The sequence below is a fragment of the Budorcas taxicolor genome, chromosome 1 (genome assembly GCF_023091745.1).
Source record: "Budorcas taxicolor isolate Tak-1 chromosome 1, Takin1.1, whole genome shotgun sequence".
Lineage (NCBI taxonomy): Eukaryota > Metazoa > Chordata > Mammalia > Artiodactyla > Bovidae > Budorcas > Budorcas taxicolor.
In genome coordinates this window covers 217507732-217524329 of record NC_068910.1, presented here as the reverse complement: position 1 = coordinate 217524329, position 16598 = coordinate 217507732, and the positions used below count along the sequence as shown (strand labels likewise).

Here is a 16598-nt window from a genome sequence, read left to right as displayed (position 1 = left end):
GCGGCCCACACGGCCCACACTGCCGCCCTGACAGCCCATTACACACGTGTGTGCATATACGTGTGTGTGTGCATAGTATGTGCTTCCCTGGTGGCTCAGACGGTAGAGGATCCGCCTGCAATGCGGGAGACCTGGGTTCGATCCCTGCGTCAGGAAGATCCCCTGGAGGAGGGCCTGGCAACCCCCTCCAGTACTCTTGCCTGGAGACAGAGGAGCCTGGCAGGCTACAGTCCGTGGGGTCACAGAGTCAGACACATGTACATGTGTGTACACACATACATATTCTTTTTCAGATTCGTTTCCTCTGTAGCTTATTACAAGGTAATGAGTCGAGTTCCCTGTGCTGTGCAGTAGGTCCTTGTTGGTTATCTATTATATAGACGTGTATATGTTAATCCCAAACTCCTATTTTACTAATTTACGCCCCTCCCCCCGCGCCTTATATTCTTTAATGCATTTTTAGCTTTGATAGATTTTGCCAGATTGCCCTCTGGAGGGGTTGAATTCTTTAAAGAAATCTTTTCCAAATTATTTTTACAATTTCCGAGTGACACACGATTATACTCCCTTCCAAAAAAACGTGAAGAGATTAGCGATCCGGCAGAGTCCCTTTGGGTCGCCAGCGGCGTCCACGCCAGGCTCCCACCCGGGCCGTCCGCATCCCCCAGGGCTCACTGCTGTCCGAGGTTGTTGGTTCACCCTGCGTCTCAGTAGCTCTGTTTCTGTGCCCTGCGGGTGGAAGCCACCAACAGGAAATCGACATGACTGGAGTGCGTGTGAGTGTGTGTGCGCTTGTTTAACAGACAAGCCATATTGTACTGAACCCATTGTTCCTTAATGATTCATTTTCCGTGATGACTCGTCGTAGAGGTCTTTCCGTGATGTAGATCCCTCTCCTTCTATATTATGAGTTGTTTGCCATCAGTTATTTTTTCAAAACTGTCTTTTGGGTGATTTGTTTAAGGAAAAAAGTCAGGATTTCATTAAACGCCCCAGTGATTTAAAAAAAAAAAAAAAATATATATATATATATAGTGCAAAATCTTGACGTGTGTATGTATTTCTCTTCTCAGATCTCAGAACGCTGATCTTCACAATGAAGGCTACATCTTGGAGTTAGATTGCTGTTCTTCCCTAGACCACCTGACGGACCAAAAAATCCTCCCAGAGTTCATTAAGAAGGTCAGTGCTGCAGTCGATGGACCGTGGGATGGGTTGGCTGGGCATTCGCCCGAGGGGACCGCGGGTGGGATGCGCTCCACAGGCCTGCTCTAACCTGGGGCTTCGGGAGGCCTCGAGGGGGCCGCCCCTTCCTGCTCAGGCTGCCCCTGACCCTGGAGCAAGGTGGCTTTCCCCACTCCCAGGAAGCCAGACCCTGTGTTTTTAGGGATGGAGTGGCCTTAACAGCTGGCAGGCCTGCTGGCCCCATGGCCAGGAAGCCCTTCAAATCCTCAAGGCTGTGTGAGCCCCCAGCTCCCAGCTCCCACTCACCCTGTGGGTCTTCACTGCCACGAGCCTCCTTCTGTCCTAGAGCGAATGGGAGTGTGCCACCGTCTAGTGACCACTGGCATACGATCACCCTGGGGAAAATTGCCTCGTTGCAGGAGGTTCATTTCCTGCCCACAGATGTGTCTGGGTTTGAACTTCTGTTTGGGCCATATGAGGTTTCCTGCTTAATTGCAGGGTGCACTCAGTTTCGGTATGCTGACATTTATGGTGGGAGGAATGTCCTTGCCCAAACTGGGGTAAAGTTCACCGTTTAATCCTCACCTTCTCCTCCCTACCCAGGCTTCCAAGATCACTGGCAGGTCCCCGTCCTGTTGAGGTGATCAGGATATGTTTGAGATACAGTCAGTCAACTGTTGTTGTTGTTCAGCCGCTCAGTCATGTCTGACTTTCTGCGACCCCATGGACTGCAGCACGCCAGGCCTCCCTGTCCTTCACTATCTCCTGGAGCTTACTCAAACCCATGTCCATTGAGTCGGTGATGCCATCCAACCATCTCATCCTCTGTCATCCCCTTCTCCTCCTGCCTTCAGTCTTTCCCAGCATCAGGGTCTTTTCCAATGAGTCAGTTCTTTGCATCACGTGGCCACAGTATTGGAGCTTCAGCTTTGGTATCAGTCCTTCCAATGAACACCCAGGACTGATCTCCTTTAGGATGGACTGATTTGATCTCCTTGTACTTCAGGGGACTCTCAAGAGTCCTCTCCAACACCACAGTTCAGTCGAAAGCATCAATTCTTCGGCGCTAAGCCTTCTTTATGGTCTCACATCCATACATGATTACTGGAAAAACCATAGCTTTGACTAGATGGACCTTTGTCAGCAAAGTAATGTGTCTGCTTTGTAATATTCTTTTTAGGAGCAAGCGTCTTTTAACTTCATGGCTGCAGTCACCATCTGTAGTGATTTTGGAGCCCTAGAAAAGAAAGTCTGTCATTGTTTCCCTTGTTTCCCCATCTGTTTGCCAGTTGATTCATGAATTAGTGAATCAGTCAACAAGTGAGCTTATTAGTAAATATCTTAGGTGGTCAGCATTGGGCCAAGAATGGTACGGTGTGCTGGGATGCAGAGAACAAAATTGTCGTGGTTTCTGCCCTCATGTCCATACAACGGGGGAATCTCTTTTGAACATGAGTGATGAGCCTGGGCAGGAGGAAAGTGGTGGAGACCCAGAGTGGTGTGGGGTCAGGGCGGTGCGTCAGGCCGAGATGGCAGGATGAGGTCTGATGGGGCTGCAAGGGCCGGGGTGGGGGGTGGGGGGCGGGGGCGGGAGCCCTCCCAGCAACGCGAGCAGCCCGTGGGAGGGACAGAGCAGAATGAAAGGGAAATCAGGGCCTTCTGCACGAAAGGGGCAGTGAGAGGCGGGAGGACAGGCTAGGACTCGGCGGCGGGAAGGCGGCGGGAGTCGTGGAGAGTTCTGCAGAAGAGTGAAAGGACGGGGTGGTTCCTTTACACAGCCAGTAACTCTGGGTTTTTTATCGGGGGGAGGGGAGTCACTCTCTGCCTCCCTCCCTTCACCCTTGTTGAGTGTCCAGGCTCTACAAGCACCCAGGGAACCATCACTCAGGTGTGGTGGGAGCCAAGACCCACAGCCCAGGAGTCAGATGACCTCTTTGGTCAGACATTTGGGTAATTTTACTCTGACAATGGAAGATTCCTTCTGCTCTGCTTAGAATTCAGAGGAAAAGCAGTTTTTGTTCACACGTGCGTAAGCCTGAGAACACGGGTGCTTTCGTATCTCTAGGAGATGTCCGTATTAATAGAGCCATCTTCTTTGGATTTGCTGTGAATGCCCTGTCCTCATAAACTTGGCGGAGACCTTCTAGAGGTGGAATTTCCCCCATGATCTGAGTCCTGGGGAAGAACGGTTGTAGAAATGGTTTTTGTAATGAGGATTCAGATGCTTAGAATGTTTGAGGGCAAGTTGGTAGGATGGGGCATAGGTTCTGGCCATACCATCCAACAGGCTCTTTTAAAACCACGGGATTTGGCGCTTTTGTCTTAAGCCAACCAGACCCTTGCAGGACGGGCCCTCTCCCTCGTAGCCATACAGGTCCTGAGCCTCCTGGTGGGTGGACGCCCAGATGCTGTGTGTCTACGGTTCCTGCAGGTGGGCGTCTGTCTGTCCAACAGGATAGAACCTCAGAGTTATGATGGGTGTGTCCCGAAAGATGTCGGCTACTCGTGGATTAACTTTTACTTTCGTCCCACCGTTCTTTCCCCCGCGACTGACTGTGTGTGGGGAACAGTATCTCCTGCTTTGTTCAGTATTCAGTTAGATCAGTCGTTGATTCCTGCTCCTTCTGTGTTTGCATAAGAATTCTGTTATTAGCATTAAAAATTTTTTTATTTTTTTAATGAAATATAGTCGATTTGCCATATCATGTTAGTTTCCGGTGTACAGCGCAGTGATTGTTATACATGTATATATACTTATATATGTACACGTGTGTGTATGTATATATTCTTTTTCAGATTCTTTTCCCTTATAGGTTATTACAAAATATTCAATATAGTTCCCTGTGCTATACAGTAGGGCCTTATTGTTCATGTATTTTATATATAGTAGTGTGTATATTGGAGAAGGCAATGGCAATCCACTCCAGTACTCTTGCGTGGGAAATCCCATGGACAGAGGGGCTGGGTGGGCTGCAGTCCATGGCGTCGTGAAGAGTCAGACACGACTGAGTAACTTCACTTTCACTTTTCACTTTCATTCACTGGAGAAGGAAATGGCAACCCACTCCGGTGTGCTTGCCTGGAGAAACCCAGGGATGGGGGAGCCTGGTGGGCTGCCGTCTACGGGGTCACACAGAGTCGGACACGACTGATGCGACTTAGCAGCAGCAGCAGCAGTGTGTATACGTCAATCCCAAAGTCCTAATCCGCCCCCCATCCCGTCCGCCCCACTCTCCCCTTTGGTAGCCATGAGTTTGTTTTCTGTGTCTGAGGGTCTGTCTCTGTGCTGGAGATGAGTTCGTCTGTATCTTTTTCTAGATTCCACATAGAGTGACATCATGTGATGCTTGTCTTTCTGTCTGGCTGGCTGGCTTCACTTAATGTGACAATCTCCAAAGCCTTCTGTTTTTAACATTTTGCAAATGATACACTTTTGAAGCCACCGTGCCACCATGCCCCTGCCTTACCTGTACCCCCGGTTTTTCAAATAAACACGCCGGGGTTCAGGCAGGCTGGACAGTCCGCACATGTGAAGCATGATCTTTCTGGCCCGTAACTGGTCTCCAGCTTGTCCCGGAGTCTCTCACCCTGTCTCTCTCGATGGAGACACAGTTCGGGGTCACGGTCAGCAGGGTGGGGGAAGCCCCCAGCCCACCCTGGATTGCCCAGGTGTGGAGGTGGCCTTGCCGTGTGTCCCTGCCCCATCTGTGGCTGGGGGCTCCCGGGAGGCTCTGGCCCGTCTTGCTCTCAGTAGCGGCTGCGGCTCTGGTTTTTAGGCCTGTGGCCATGAGCACCAGGAGGAGCAGGACAAAACGATGGGACTGGGCCCCTCCCTCTGCTCCTGTTTCTTGTTGTTGGACGTGATTTCTGGGGGAAACACCGCCTCTGGTGCAGCAAGGAGAGGGGCTTGGGGGCTCTCTGCGGGGCCAACAGCTGTTCATCCGATGGCAGGATTTCACATGGGTGTAAAATCTGTCTGTCATCACATGGGAGGAAGACCACAGGAGTTCCCTGGGAAGAAAGGTAGTAAAAAAAAAATCTGTGTATTTTCCGTAAATATTTGATGAATGGTGTGGTCCCTGCGCACACACACACGCACGCACGGTGAAGACACTTGTTAATTGCCATTCACTCAGGCCAAGATGAAGCTGTGTCTCTGGCGGCTACTGCCTACAGCCATTCCTTTTTATCTGGGCCATTATTTTGTGTGAAATAATGGCTCCTGTTCTTATGACAAGTAGATCCATCTTGCGATGAGATGGTAATTAGCTCATTTTGCCGCTGTGCCATCATCCAGGAGAAGCTCATCTCCTTCTCCGCACAGTAGAATTAAACTCAAAGCTACTCTAATTTTTTCCTTAGGAACAATGCCTCAGTATTGTTTTGTTTTGTGTTGTTTTTTCTGCCAAATGTTGTAAATGAGCAGCACCTTTGGATAGAGAACATAGATAGAGGGAGGTGAAGGATATCTCATTATTTTCCGCAATTAGGAAAAATAAAGCCATTGTACCTGCATCGTGTAAAATGAGCTGAAGGTGCCAGGATTCACAGCCCCGCCTTGTCACGATTTTGCACAGGGGTGAAGTGAGTGGGTATAAAGATGACGCTCTTCCTTTCCGTGTGGCCCAGTGGTGTTCTGGGCTCTCTGATCGAATTAAATCTGGGCTCCTGCGTTGCATTTTTCCCCTCGTATCCCGCTGTGCCCCACGCAGCCGGCCCCGGATGTGAATTATTTATTATGGACCGCAGAACATTTAAGATGCAGATTTATGGGCAGACTTGGAGAAAATGTGTTTTCCAAACCCTAGAACCGAATGCTCGAGAGGCGGATCTGCAGAGCTGGGAGAGCGTCAGTGCTGCCTCCTTGCTTTGAAACAAGGATTCAGCTGGCCATGTCCTCCCGGGCCTGCGGGACCCTTCGGGGATGCCCTGTCTTTGAGTTCCCCGAGGACTGTAGAGCAGCTGGGGTGATGTAGAATGAGGCGCCTACGCGTTCATCTTCAGAGGACTTTACATTCTTCGAGCTTCTGGGAACGTGCCTGGGTGTTTGGAAAGCACTTGAAACGTTGCAGAATCGTGCAGTTTCTAGCTTGGGTTGCACGGTATTTGCGTCCCAGGGGCCACACTGGCAGGGACGGCTCCTTTCTAGACGGATCTCGAGAGGGCCGGGGCTTCGTCTCAGGCTGGGACTGCAGAGTGATGAGCCCAGCTGTCCTTCCGTGGTGGGAGGGGGTGCGGAGGGGTGCAGGGCTCCAGCCGGTGGCCTGGGGGCTGGGGAATGACGGCTCGGAGCGGTGAGTGAGGGATGCTCGCAGAGGGGAGCGGCCAGGTGGACAGTGCTGTTGCTGGTGTGGACAGAAGTGTGGCAGAAAGGCTCGAGCCTGCAAACAGGCCACGACTGGCCTGGCTGGAGTGTAGGATGGAGAGAGGGGGAAAGAAGCCTGTTCTGTGTGCGGTTCTTCTGGTTACGGGGAAGGGACCCTGCTCACCGCTCAGCGGGGAGTGGGGCGGGGAGGGGGGGTCCTTACTCTGAAGGTGCAGGAAGTGACCTGGAGCCTTGGGCCCAAGAACAGGGACTCCCCTGGGGCAGGAATAAGTCAGGAAGAGATGAGATGGTCTCTGTATTCCGTGCTGCTGGCATCTGCCTATGCGTCTGTAGGTTGATTGAGTTTTACCTGAGACTTGACTCCCAGAGGGAAGCCCCCAGATTCAGATCCCCTGTTGAGCGGCTGTGACAAGCACTATGCTCTCAGCCCCCCTCTCACTGGTCTGAAGGCCTGTCCCCATTTTATGGGTGAATAAACTATGGGTGAATAAACTAAGGCACGGTTTGCTCGAAGTTACCCCGAAAAGGAGGAGTGGGTTGGGACTCAGTCTGTCTGGTCCGGGGGCCACACTGTGAGCCCCGAGCCCCGCTGCCTCCTCTGGGGAGCCCTCAGGGCCCGAGAGGGTGCCGTCTGAGCCCCAAGGGGGGTGGACTTGGAGACAGCTGGGTGTCCCTGTGTCTGGTACGTGGGGACAGACTTTGGAGCAACTTGAGGGCGTCTCCTTGGGGGAGGCTGGGGCTCTGAGCTTGGCTGCCTGGGGGAGAAAGTCTCACCCCTGCCCTGGTCCCCCTGGACATCAGGGCCTCACCCCCAGGCCTCAGGTTCTGCCTCTCTTTCCCAGATTCACTCCTTTTACAATGAAGCTGCAGGACATAGTGATCAATGCTTAGAGCAGGGTGTTGGCTCTCACTGGACCACGGAGCCCTTAGGATGTGGACGGGGGGCTGGCTCTCACTGGATCACGGAGCCCTTAGAATGTGGGCAGGGGGGCAAGGGAGACAGGCCCCTGCCGGGTACGGGGGATGCAACATGAGGTCGGAAACCGGGGAGTGGGGGGCACCTCGGGGTCAGATAACAGAGACTGGGGGACACCTCAGGTCAGACACTAGGGAGAGGGGGCACCTCAGGGTCAGATAACAGGGAGGGGGGCACCTCAGGTCAGATACCAGGGAGAGGGGGCACCTCGGGGTCAGATAACAGGGAGTGGGGGGCACCTCGGGGTCAGATACCAGGGAGTGGGGGCACCTCAGGTCAGACACCAGGGACAGGGGGCATCTTGGGATCAGATAACAGGGACTGGGGGGCACCTCAGGTCAGAAACCAGGGAGAGGGGGGCACCTCGGGGTCAGACACCAGGGAGTGGGGGGCACCTCGGGGTCAGACCAGGGAGTGGGGGGCACCTTGGGGTCAGACACCAAGGAAAGGGGGGCACCTCGGGGTCTGATAACAGGGAGAGGGGGCACCTCGGGTCACATACCAGGGAGAGGGGACACCTCGGGTCAGACACCAGGGAGAGGGGGCACCTCAGGATCAGACACCAGGGAGAGGGGACACCTCGGGTCAGACACCAGGGAGAGGGGGCACCTCAGGTCAGACACCAGGAAGAGGGGACACCTTGGCTCAGACACCAGGGAGGGGGCCACCTCGGGTCAGACACCAGGGAGAGGGGACACCTCAGGATCAGACACCAGGAAGAGGGGATACCTCGGGTCAGACACCAGGAAGAGGGGACACCTTGGCTCAGACACCAGGGAGGGGGCCACCTCGGGTCAGACACCAGGGAGTGGGGGGTACCTCGGGGTCAGACACCAAGGAGAGGGGGGCACCTCGGGGTCTGATAACAGGGAGTGGGGGGCACCTCTGGGTCAGACCAGGGAGAGGGGGGCACTTCTGGGCCAGACACCAGGCAGAGAGGGGCACTTGGGGTCAGACACCAGGGAGAGGGGGGCACCTCGGCTCAGACACCAGGGAGGGGGGCACCTTGGGTCAGATACCCGGGAGAGGGGCTGCCTCGGGTCAGATACCAGGGAGGGGGACACCTCGGGTCAGACACCAGGTAGAAGGGGGCACCTCAGGATCAGACACCAGGGAGGGGGCCACCTCGGGTCAGACACCAGGGAGTGGGGGGTACCTCGGGGTCAGACACCAAGGAGAGGGGGGCACCTCGGGGTCTGATAACAGGGAGTGGGGGGCACCTCTGGGTCAGACCAGGGAGAGGGGGGCACTTCTGGGCCAGACACCAGGCAGAGAGGGGCACTTGGGGTCAGACACCAGGGAGAGGGGGGCACCTCGGCTCAGACACCAGGGAGGGGGGCACCTTGGGTCAGATACCCGGGAGGGGGGCACCTCGGGTCAGATACCAGGGAGTGGGGGGCACCTCAGGATCAGATACCAGGGAGAGGGGACACCTCGGGTAAGACACCAGGGAAAGGGGGGCACCTCAGGTCAGACACCAGGTAGAGGGGGCACCTCAGGATCAGATACCAGGGAGAGGGGGCACCTCGGCTCAGACACCAGGGAGAGGGGACACCTCGGGTCAGACACCAGGTAGAAGGGGGCACCTCAGGATCAGACACCAGGGAGAGGGGCTGCCTCGGGTCAGATACCAGGGAGGGGGACACCTCGGGTCAGACACCAGGTAGAAGGGGGCACCTCAGGATCAGACACCAGGGAGAGGGGCCACCTTGGGTCAGATACCAGGGAGGGGGCCACCTCGGGTCAGACACCAGGGAGAGGGGGGTACCTCGGGTTTGGAAACCTGGGGCCTGGATTAAATTGCAGGCGTGGTCCTTTGGCTATCATGCTGCTTCCGTCTTCAGATCTGCGGTTTGACTATGAAACTCCACCTGTGGTTTCGAAGTCACTCACCCTTTCTTGTGACTGGTTGTTGAGTATTCCAGGCTTCGTATCTCCAAGTGCTACGCGGGGTCTCCGCGGGGTCTCTTTTTAATTAGTGCAAGATGCCGACCCGGTGTGAAAGGGAAACTATGTTAAAAAGCTTCTGTTTCCTTGCTGCTCCCCCACCTGCTCTGAAACCTAGGGAATCACGACGTTTTTCTAAGGCTGCTTTGGCAAGACGAGGGTGTGAGGTTCTAGCCATGAGGGTGCCCTCGGCGTGGAGGGAGGCTGGCCGGGGCAGAGAAGGGGCCAGGGGCCGGGGTGTCCTGTTCGCCATTGTGTCTCTAGAACTTAGTGCATATTTGTTGAATGATCGAACAAATGGGAAGCGGGAAGCAGAGCTGTATCATTGAGACTCTGTGTCGTAGAAGCGGTGGAGGCTGACGTGATGCTCGGTGACTGGTGAGGTGTCGGGGGGGGTCTTCTGTGAGGATAAGGACCATGCGGCCCCGAGGAGCCGGTCAGGACAAGAGGCAATGAGGTTGGTGATGCTGAGGGGCCCGGGAGCCAGGGACCCTCGTGGGAACATTCCAGAAGGCAGCTGGAGCTCGGGAAAGGGCGGCAAATGGGGATATGGTCGACCGAGGGCAGGTGAGTCGGCAGGGAAGTGGTTCGGGGGGTCGTCCCGGGGGGCACGTGCCCACCTCCCGTGGGCAGGCACCATGCCACCTCAGTGCATGGCTGCCTCGTGAAGAAACAGAGCCAGGATCTCCTGAGGTTTCCCGTGGCATAGCTGCCTGGTGGGTTGGCTTTGTTTTAGAGGCGTGGGTGAGGCTTTTGATTTTCTGATCAGGGAGTCTCTTGGTTTCTGCATGTGAGGAGGTGGATGCGTCGCGGAGCTGCAGGCTCCTAGCCCAGGATCGCTCAGGCCCTCCTGGTGGAGGGCCGGGTTTTCTCTGTGTGTCCGGTTTTTTCCCGTCTGCTGAGGAGCAGCCTCTGTGAGACGCGGTGGCGCGCGGCGGCGGTGGCGAAGAGCTGGACGAGGTCTTGACGCTCCCTCTCGTTTCGTGTCCCGTCTCATCTCAGGCTGGTAGCGGACAGCTGTGCTGCACGAGTTCACGCGTCTTTGCAGAGGAAAGAGGGGAGAGCTCCGGCGAGAAGCCAGAGAAGGAGGGAGAGGGACTTTTAAAAGAAGCAGGGCAGAGAGGGAAGAGATCGGGGGCACCGCAGCAGCAGGACAGGGGTCCCGTTGGAGCTCATTCTGGGGCTGGCCCACAGGCTTCGGCCACCAGAGGCCACTCATGAATCGTACAGGAGCAGTTTTAAGGGTGGAGCAGGCAGAGGCCCCTCGGCCGTGGGTTTACGAGTAAGTTTAGAGGACCTCCCTGGCAGTCCAGCGGTTAAGACTCTTCACTTCCAACTCAGGGGGGGTGTAGGTTCGATCCCTAGTCAGGGAGCAAGGATCCCACTTCCTGAGGGGTGTGGCCAAAAAATACAGAAAAATAAAACAACACCCCCCCCCCACCACCAAAAAGGGGGCTTCCCTGGTGGCTCAGATGGTAAAGAATCTGCCTGCAATGTGGGAGACCTGGGTTCAATCCTGAGTCGGGAAGATCCCCTGAAGGAGGGCATGGCAACCCACTGCAGTATTCTTGCCTGGAGGATCCTATGGACAGAGGGACCTGGAAGGCCACAGTCCGCGGAGTTGCAAAGAGTCGGACACAACTGAGCAACTAAGCACATCACCAAAAACAGTAAGTTTAGAAAGAGAGAAAGAGTGGTTAAGATAGGGTCCAGGCCTGAGATATTCTGGTTAGGTTGTTTTCAATAGGCAGTTTGAGCATCTGCAAAAGCTGAAAGGTACTGGTAGAGAAAAGCTGAGGAAGTCAGAGGTGATAAAGAGAAGGCAGGCCCGAGGTGGGCTGAGCTCGGGCAGGCCCGAGGTACACAGGGCATTGGACCCCCTACCCCTTGAGGCTGGGGGGTTGGCGGGAGGGCGTCCCAGGCGGGGAGGCTCACGGGGGAGGGGGTATTGCAGAAGCCTGGAGGCCTGTTTGCTCGTGAAGTCCCTCTCCAGCTGTATTCACCGGCAGCAAGCTTGCTATTCTGAACAGCAGGAGGTTAGTAAGAAGGGCCTGCTTGTCTTGATCCCTCCCCAGGCATGAGACCAACTCCTGTGCTTCATTTCTGCCCTATTCTGAGCCCAGGGTTCCTTCCTGTTTCTGTGACCAGACCTTTGAGGTGGTGTCCGGGGAGGCTTCCGTGAGCCAGTCCTGGTCACAGGAGGCTTACAGCGCGGCGGGGAGCGGATCGTCACATGGTGAGGGTCGTGTCACAGAGGGTCGTGCCCGGGAGTAGAGCCCAGTGCAGGAGGGTGGGAGGAGGGGGTGTGCGCCAAGCAGCGTGTTTGCCCTGAGCTCTGAGGGGTGAAGGGGTGAGCACAGCAGACACCCAGACACCGTGAGCACTGGATGGGCTTGGGGCGCAGCCATGGGGTGAGGGGAGCGTGACTGCTTAGCAGAGCATGAAGGAGGCCGCCGTGACTGGACTGTGGAGCTCGGAGGTGCAGCCAGGGCGTTAGGACTCAGGTGAGCGGGACCCACGGGCCAGGCTCGGGATTGGGGGCTTTCTCCCAAACACAGGGGAGAGCCACTGGGGGCTTCAAGAAGGAGCTGGAGCACAATACCAAACTTATCTTTAACTTGCCTTTTGGACCCTTGTGGCTCAGCTGGTAAAGAATCTGCCTGCAATGCAGGAGACCTGGGTTTGATTCCTGGGTTGGGAAGATTCCCCTGGAGAAGGGAAAGGCTACCCACTGCAGTGTTCTGGCCTGGAGAATCCGATGGACTGGATAGTCCACGGGGCCGCGGTCGGACACGACTGAGTGTCCATCACTTTCACTTTACCTTCCGGAAAGATCAGAGTGGTTGCCCCGTGGAGACTGGATTGGGGGCCGGGGTGGGCGCGGTGAGGACCCTGTTGGAATGTCTCCGTGTAGGTGGTTAGGTTGTAGCTTAGCTTACGGTCGGAACAGCGCCACGGCAGAGATGTGGTTGGATTGAAGGACTGCGGAGCCAGGGGGGTCGCCCGGGCTGCTTACAGGTTGGGTGATGGCGTGGTCGGGAGTAGACAGGCTGATTGGGCTCGCGCTGCTGAAGAAATGGGGCGGCTCTGCTGAGATTAGAAAGTTTGGGCAACAGACTGTGGGTTCTATGGTCCAGGAGTTCAAGGCAGGGGTCTGGGCTGGAGATGCCGGCTGGCAAATGGCGAGTGATGCTGTGGTCATGATGAGCTCACTTAGGGAGGAGGAAGGGGGTGAAGGAGGAGGACTTCCATCTGAGCCCTGGAGAATTCCAGCATCCGCTGCTACGCAGAGAAGGGAGGCGGGAAGTGAGTGCTGGAGAGGTCCTGGGGAAGCTGGGGAGTGCGGGTGATGGAGGCCAGAGGGATTCAGCAGGTTGCCTATTGGTGCCTCTGAGACCGAAAGGCAGAAATAGCCATCGGCGATCTCACGGAAGCTGATTTTGGTGGCCGTTGCTCTGCTGATACCTACTTCACCAGGCCTGATCCAAATGTCTTTGAGTTGTCATTAAACACCACAGGCCCTTTACCCTGAAGAACTCCTGTGAGTTCCTCTGTTGTCTGCGGGATAGTTCCGAGATTTTTTATTTGTTTCGCTTTTAAATTTAACGGGCTCTTTCTTTCGACAGGCTTGCTGAGCTTGCTTCATTGTTCTCCTTCATGTAATGTTTTCAGCAACTGACTTTAATACCTGACTTGAGGGTTAGACCTTGACTACGTAAAAAAGGGATTGAAATTTTATGTAATTTTTTAGCCTTCAGAGCACATTTCACATGAAAGAAAATGATAACAGACCTTATCACTCAATGAGAAGAAAAAATCAACTTGGGATTTCTAAAAATGGCGTTTAGATGTGCAGAGAACAGGGTGGCCCGCGGCTGCCTCTGTGCTCAGCCTTCAGGCCTGCAGGGGAATCACCAACTCCAAGCAGTCAGAGACTCTCCTAGGGGCCAGTGGGGCACACAGAGGCTGGAGGGGGAATGGAAAATCTGGTCACCGGAGCGAGCTGACCAGATCTGTGCCCGGGAACGCTTTGTTCCAGAGAGAAGTGAGGCCTGGGCATAAGGCTGGCCTCCCAGGGGGCCCCCACCCTCCCGTGCCGCTTCGGGCCCCTTGTGAAGCTGCTGCTCCTCCGTCCCAGCTTGACTTTACCTGAGGCCAGGCGTTAGGTGGGCGGGAGGCCAGCCTGGGGGCTCCTGCAGGTGAGGCCTGGCTCCCAGAGCTGCCGAAATAGGTCCCAGAGAGAGTCTGCGATAGACAGGTTGGGATGACCGCCAGGTCTGGGCTTCCACTGCCTCTGAACCATGCTTACGACAGAGAGCCATGTTCCTCTGGGCTGGACGGGGTCGGGGCAGTGGGTGGGGGGGACCAGAAACACTGAGGATCTGAGCAACTTCCTGCCGAGCCATCGCTTCTTGATGCATGCTCCTCCTGCAGTATCCGTTGGAAAAAGAGGTTCTTCAGTCCAGAATGTTTGGGAAACAGGCCTGGTGTAAGCCCTCCTGAGGGTCCTGATGCTCCTCAGGAGGAGTCAAGGCTCTGACAAGGTCTGCTTTACTTAGCTTAACAACTGGGGATTTCTCAAAGGTCGTTTAAGAACTTTACCCTTGCTTCTCTTTCTCCCCAGATACCTCCGTATATCTTGGTGCATGCTGGCGAAAGTGTTCCAAGTCAGCAAGGAGCTCATGGAACCCTTGCAGAGCATGGACGGGCACAGGCGGCCAGCAGGCAGCGGGGGCAGTCTCCTCTCTTTTTACAGTGGCTCCTAGCACTAACTGTCTCCTCGGCACAGAACTGTCCTAAGCCCCCAAGACTGGGGTACCTGATTGTATTTTCTTGCTTCCACTAAAACAAGTCTTTCCACCTAGACTCTTGATGTTCAGTTCAGTTCAGTGCAGTCACTCAGTCGTGTCCGACTCTTTGCAACCCCACGGACTGCAGCATGCCAGGCCTCCCTGTCTATCACCAACTCCCGGAGATACTCATGTCCATTGAGTCAGTGACGCCATCCAACCATCTCATCCTCTGTCGCCCCCTTCTCCCTCCACCTTCAATCTTTCCCAGCATCAGGGTCTTTTCCAGTGAGTCAGTTCTTCATATCAGGTGGCCAAAGTATTGGAGTTTCAGCTTCAATATCAGTTCTTCCAATGAACACCCAGGACTGATCTCCCTTAGGATGGACTGGTTGGATCTCCTTGCAGTCCAAGGGGCTGTCAAGAGTCTTTTCCAACACCACAGTTCAAAAGCATCAATCCTTCGGTGCTCAGCTTTCTTTCCAGTCCAACTCTCACATCCATACACAACTACTGGAAAAACCATAGATTCAACTAGAGGAATCTTTGTTGGCAAGGTAATGTCTCCGCTTTTGAATATGCTGTCTAGATTGGTCATAACTTTCCTTCCAAGGAGCACGTGTCTTGGTGGAACTCTTTCCTCGTCCCCATCCACACCTCCAGCGGAGGGGAGATTTGAAACTGGGCAATTAAACACTCCCCTTCTCTCGTCCCCGCCCCCCGCCCCCGACAGACACGTGCTTGGTTCCTCTGTCACCTTCCATTTCTTTAATAACAGACATAGCAACCTTCTAACACCTGATTAGCACAAACTGGGTCCTTGGGTCTGTTGAGAGCTGTGGACTTGTAGACGGCGTTTGCTCTGCTGTCTGGGTTGGTCCCAGCTTATCTGACTTTGGTCTTTGGGCTTCTCTCCCCCTTTCTGCTTTCTCCCTGCCCTCACCCCACCCCTCCGGACTTCTTCTATCATAGTTGTTCATCAGATCTTCAAATATATTGGGTTTTCCAGCTTTTGATTTTCATTCTTTTATCTCTCCCCTATAGTCCCTAATCAAAAGTGGCATTTTCAAATTATTATATACAGGATGGGTAAGCAACAAGGTCCTACTGAACAGCACAGGGAACTATGCTCAATATCCTGTAATAAACCATGGTGGAACAGAATATGAAGGGAATATATATAAAATGGAATCACTTTTCTGTACAGCAGAAATTAACACAACATTGTAAATCAACTGTACTTCAATAACATTTTTTTTTAAGGAAATGGCACTTTATTCCTTAGCTGTGCTGGCCAATAGAAATATAATTTGAGCCCCCTGTATCATTTGGGCTTCCCTGCTGGCTCAGATGGTAGAGAATCTGCCTGCAGTGTGGGAGATGCAGGTTTGATCCCTGGGTCAGGAAGGTCCCCTGGAGAAGGGAATGCTGCTGCTGCTGCTAAGTCACTTCAGTCGTGTCCGACTCTGTGTGACCCCATAGACTGCAGCCTACCAGGCTCCTCCGTCCATGGGATTTTCCAGGCAAGAGTACTGGAGTGGGGTGCCCTTGCCTTCTCCGGGAGAAGGGAATAGCTACCCGCTTAAGGAAATGGCAGCCCATTCCGGTACTCTTGCCTGGAAAATCCCATGGACAGGGAAGCCTGGTAGGCTATAAGTCCTTGTGGTCGCAAAGAGTCAGACACGACTGAGCGACTTCACTTTCACTTTCCAGCATTCTTGCCTGGAGAATCCCACGACAGAGGAGCCTGGCGGGCTACAGTCCAGGCGTCGCAGAGTCGACACAACTGAGCACCTAGCACCCTCACTTTCGAATTTTGTAGCAGCCCTGTTAAAAAAGTAAAAACAAAGGTGAAATTAACTTTAGTGGTGTATTTAGTTTAACCCAGTATATCCGTAATACTATGTTTTCAGCATCCAAGGAGATGCTTTATGTTCTTAAAGAAAACACAGTGTTGCATATATTTTATACTTGTGTCATCTCTGTTTGGATGCTAAATTTTCAGCGAAGTGAAATGGCCTGCAAAATAAAGTCGTGTTGAACAGAAAAGCAGTTTATATAGCTGAAGTTTTTAAATTTAAATTCATTAAAATTCAACAAAATTAAGAATCCGGCGCCTTAGTCACACCTGCCACGTTACCCGTGTTCAGAGGCCGTGTGGGGCTGGTGGGTACTGTCTAGGACAGCACCGTTTGTAGGGCTCATTTGTTTAAACAGTTTTCAGTTCTCCATGTTTTCTGAATTGACACATAATATTTACAGTCCTGAGTCTCATCAGCCCCAAGGAGAAGGACTGTTTATTAGATAACTGAAGAAAATTTTGCCCATGGAACGATGCAAAAAAATAAGTTGGGTCATTACTATATAACGTTTG

General features: G+C 53.9%; 1 protein-coding gene across 1 annotated transcript in view; it reads left to right on the top strand.

The window, feature by feature from the left end:
* RFTN1 (raftlin, lipid raft linker 1) overlaps positions 1–16598 on the top strand; it is a 233974-nt gene that overhangs the window by 122516 nt on the left and 94860 nt on the right. Inside the window, exon 4 of the mRNA XM_052639301.1 lies at positions 1074–1182. Coding sequence (XP_052495261.1) covers positions 1074–1182 — 109 coding nt within the window. The remainder of the gene's footprint in view (positions 1–1073; positions 1183–16598) is intronic.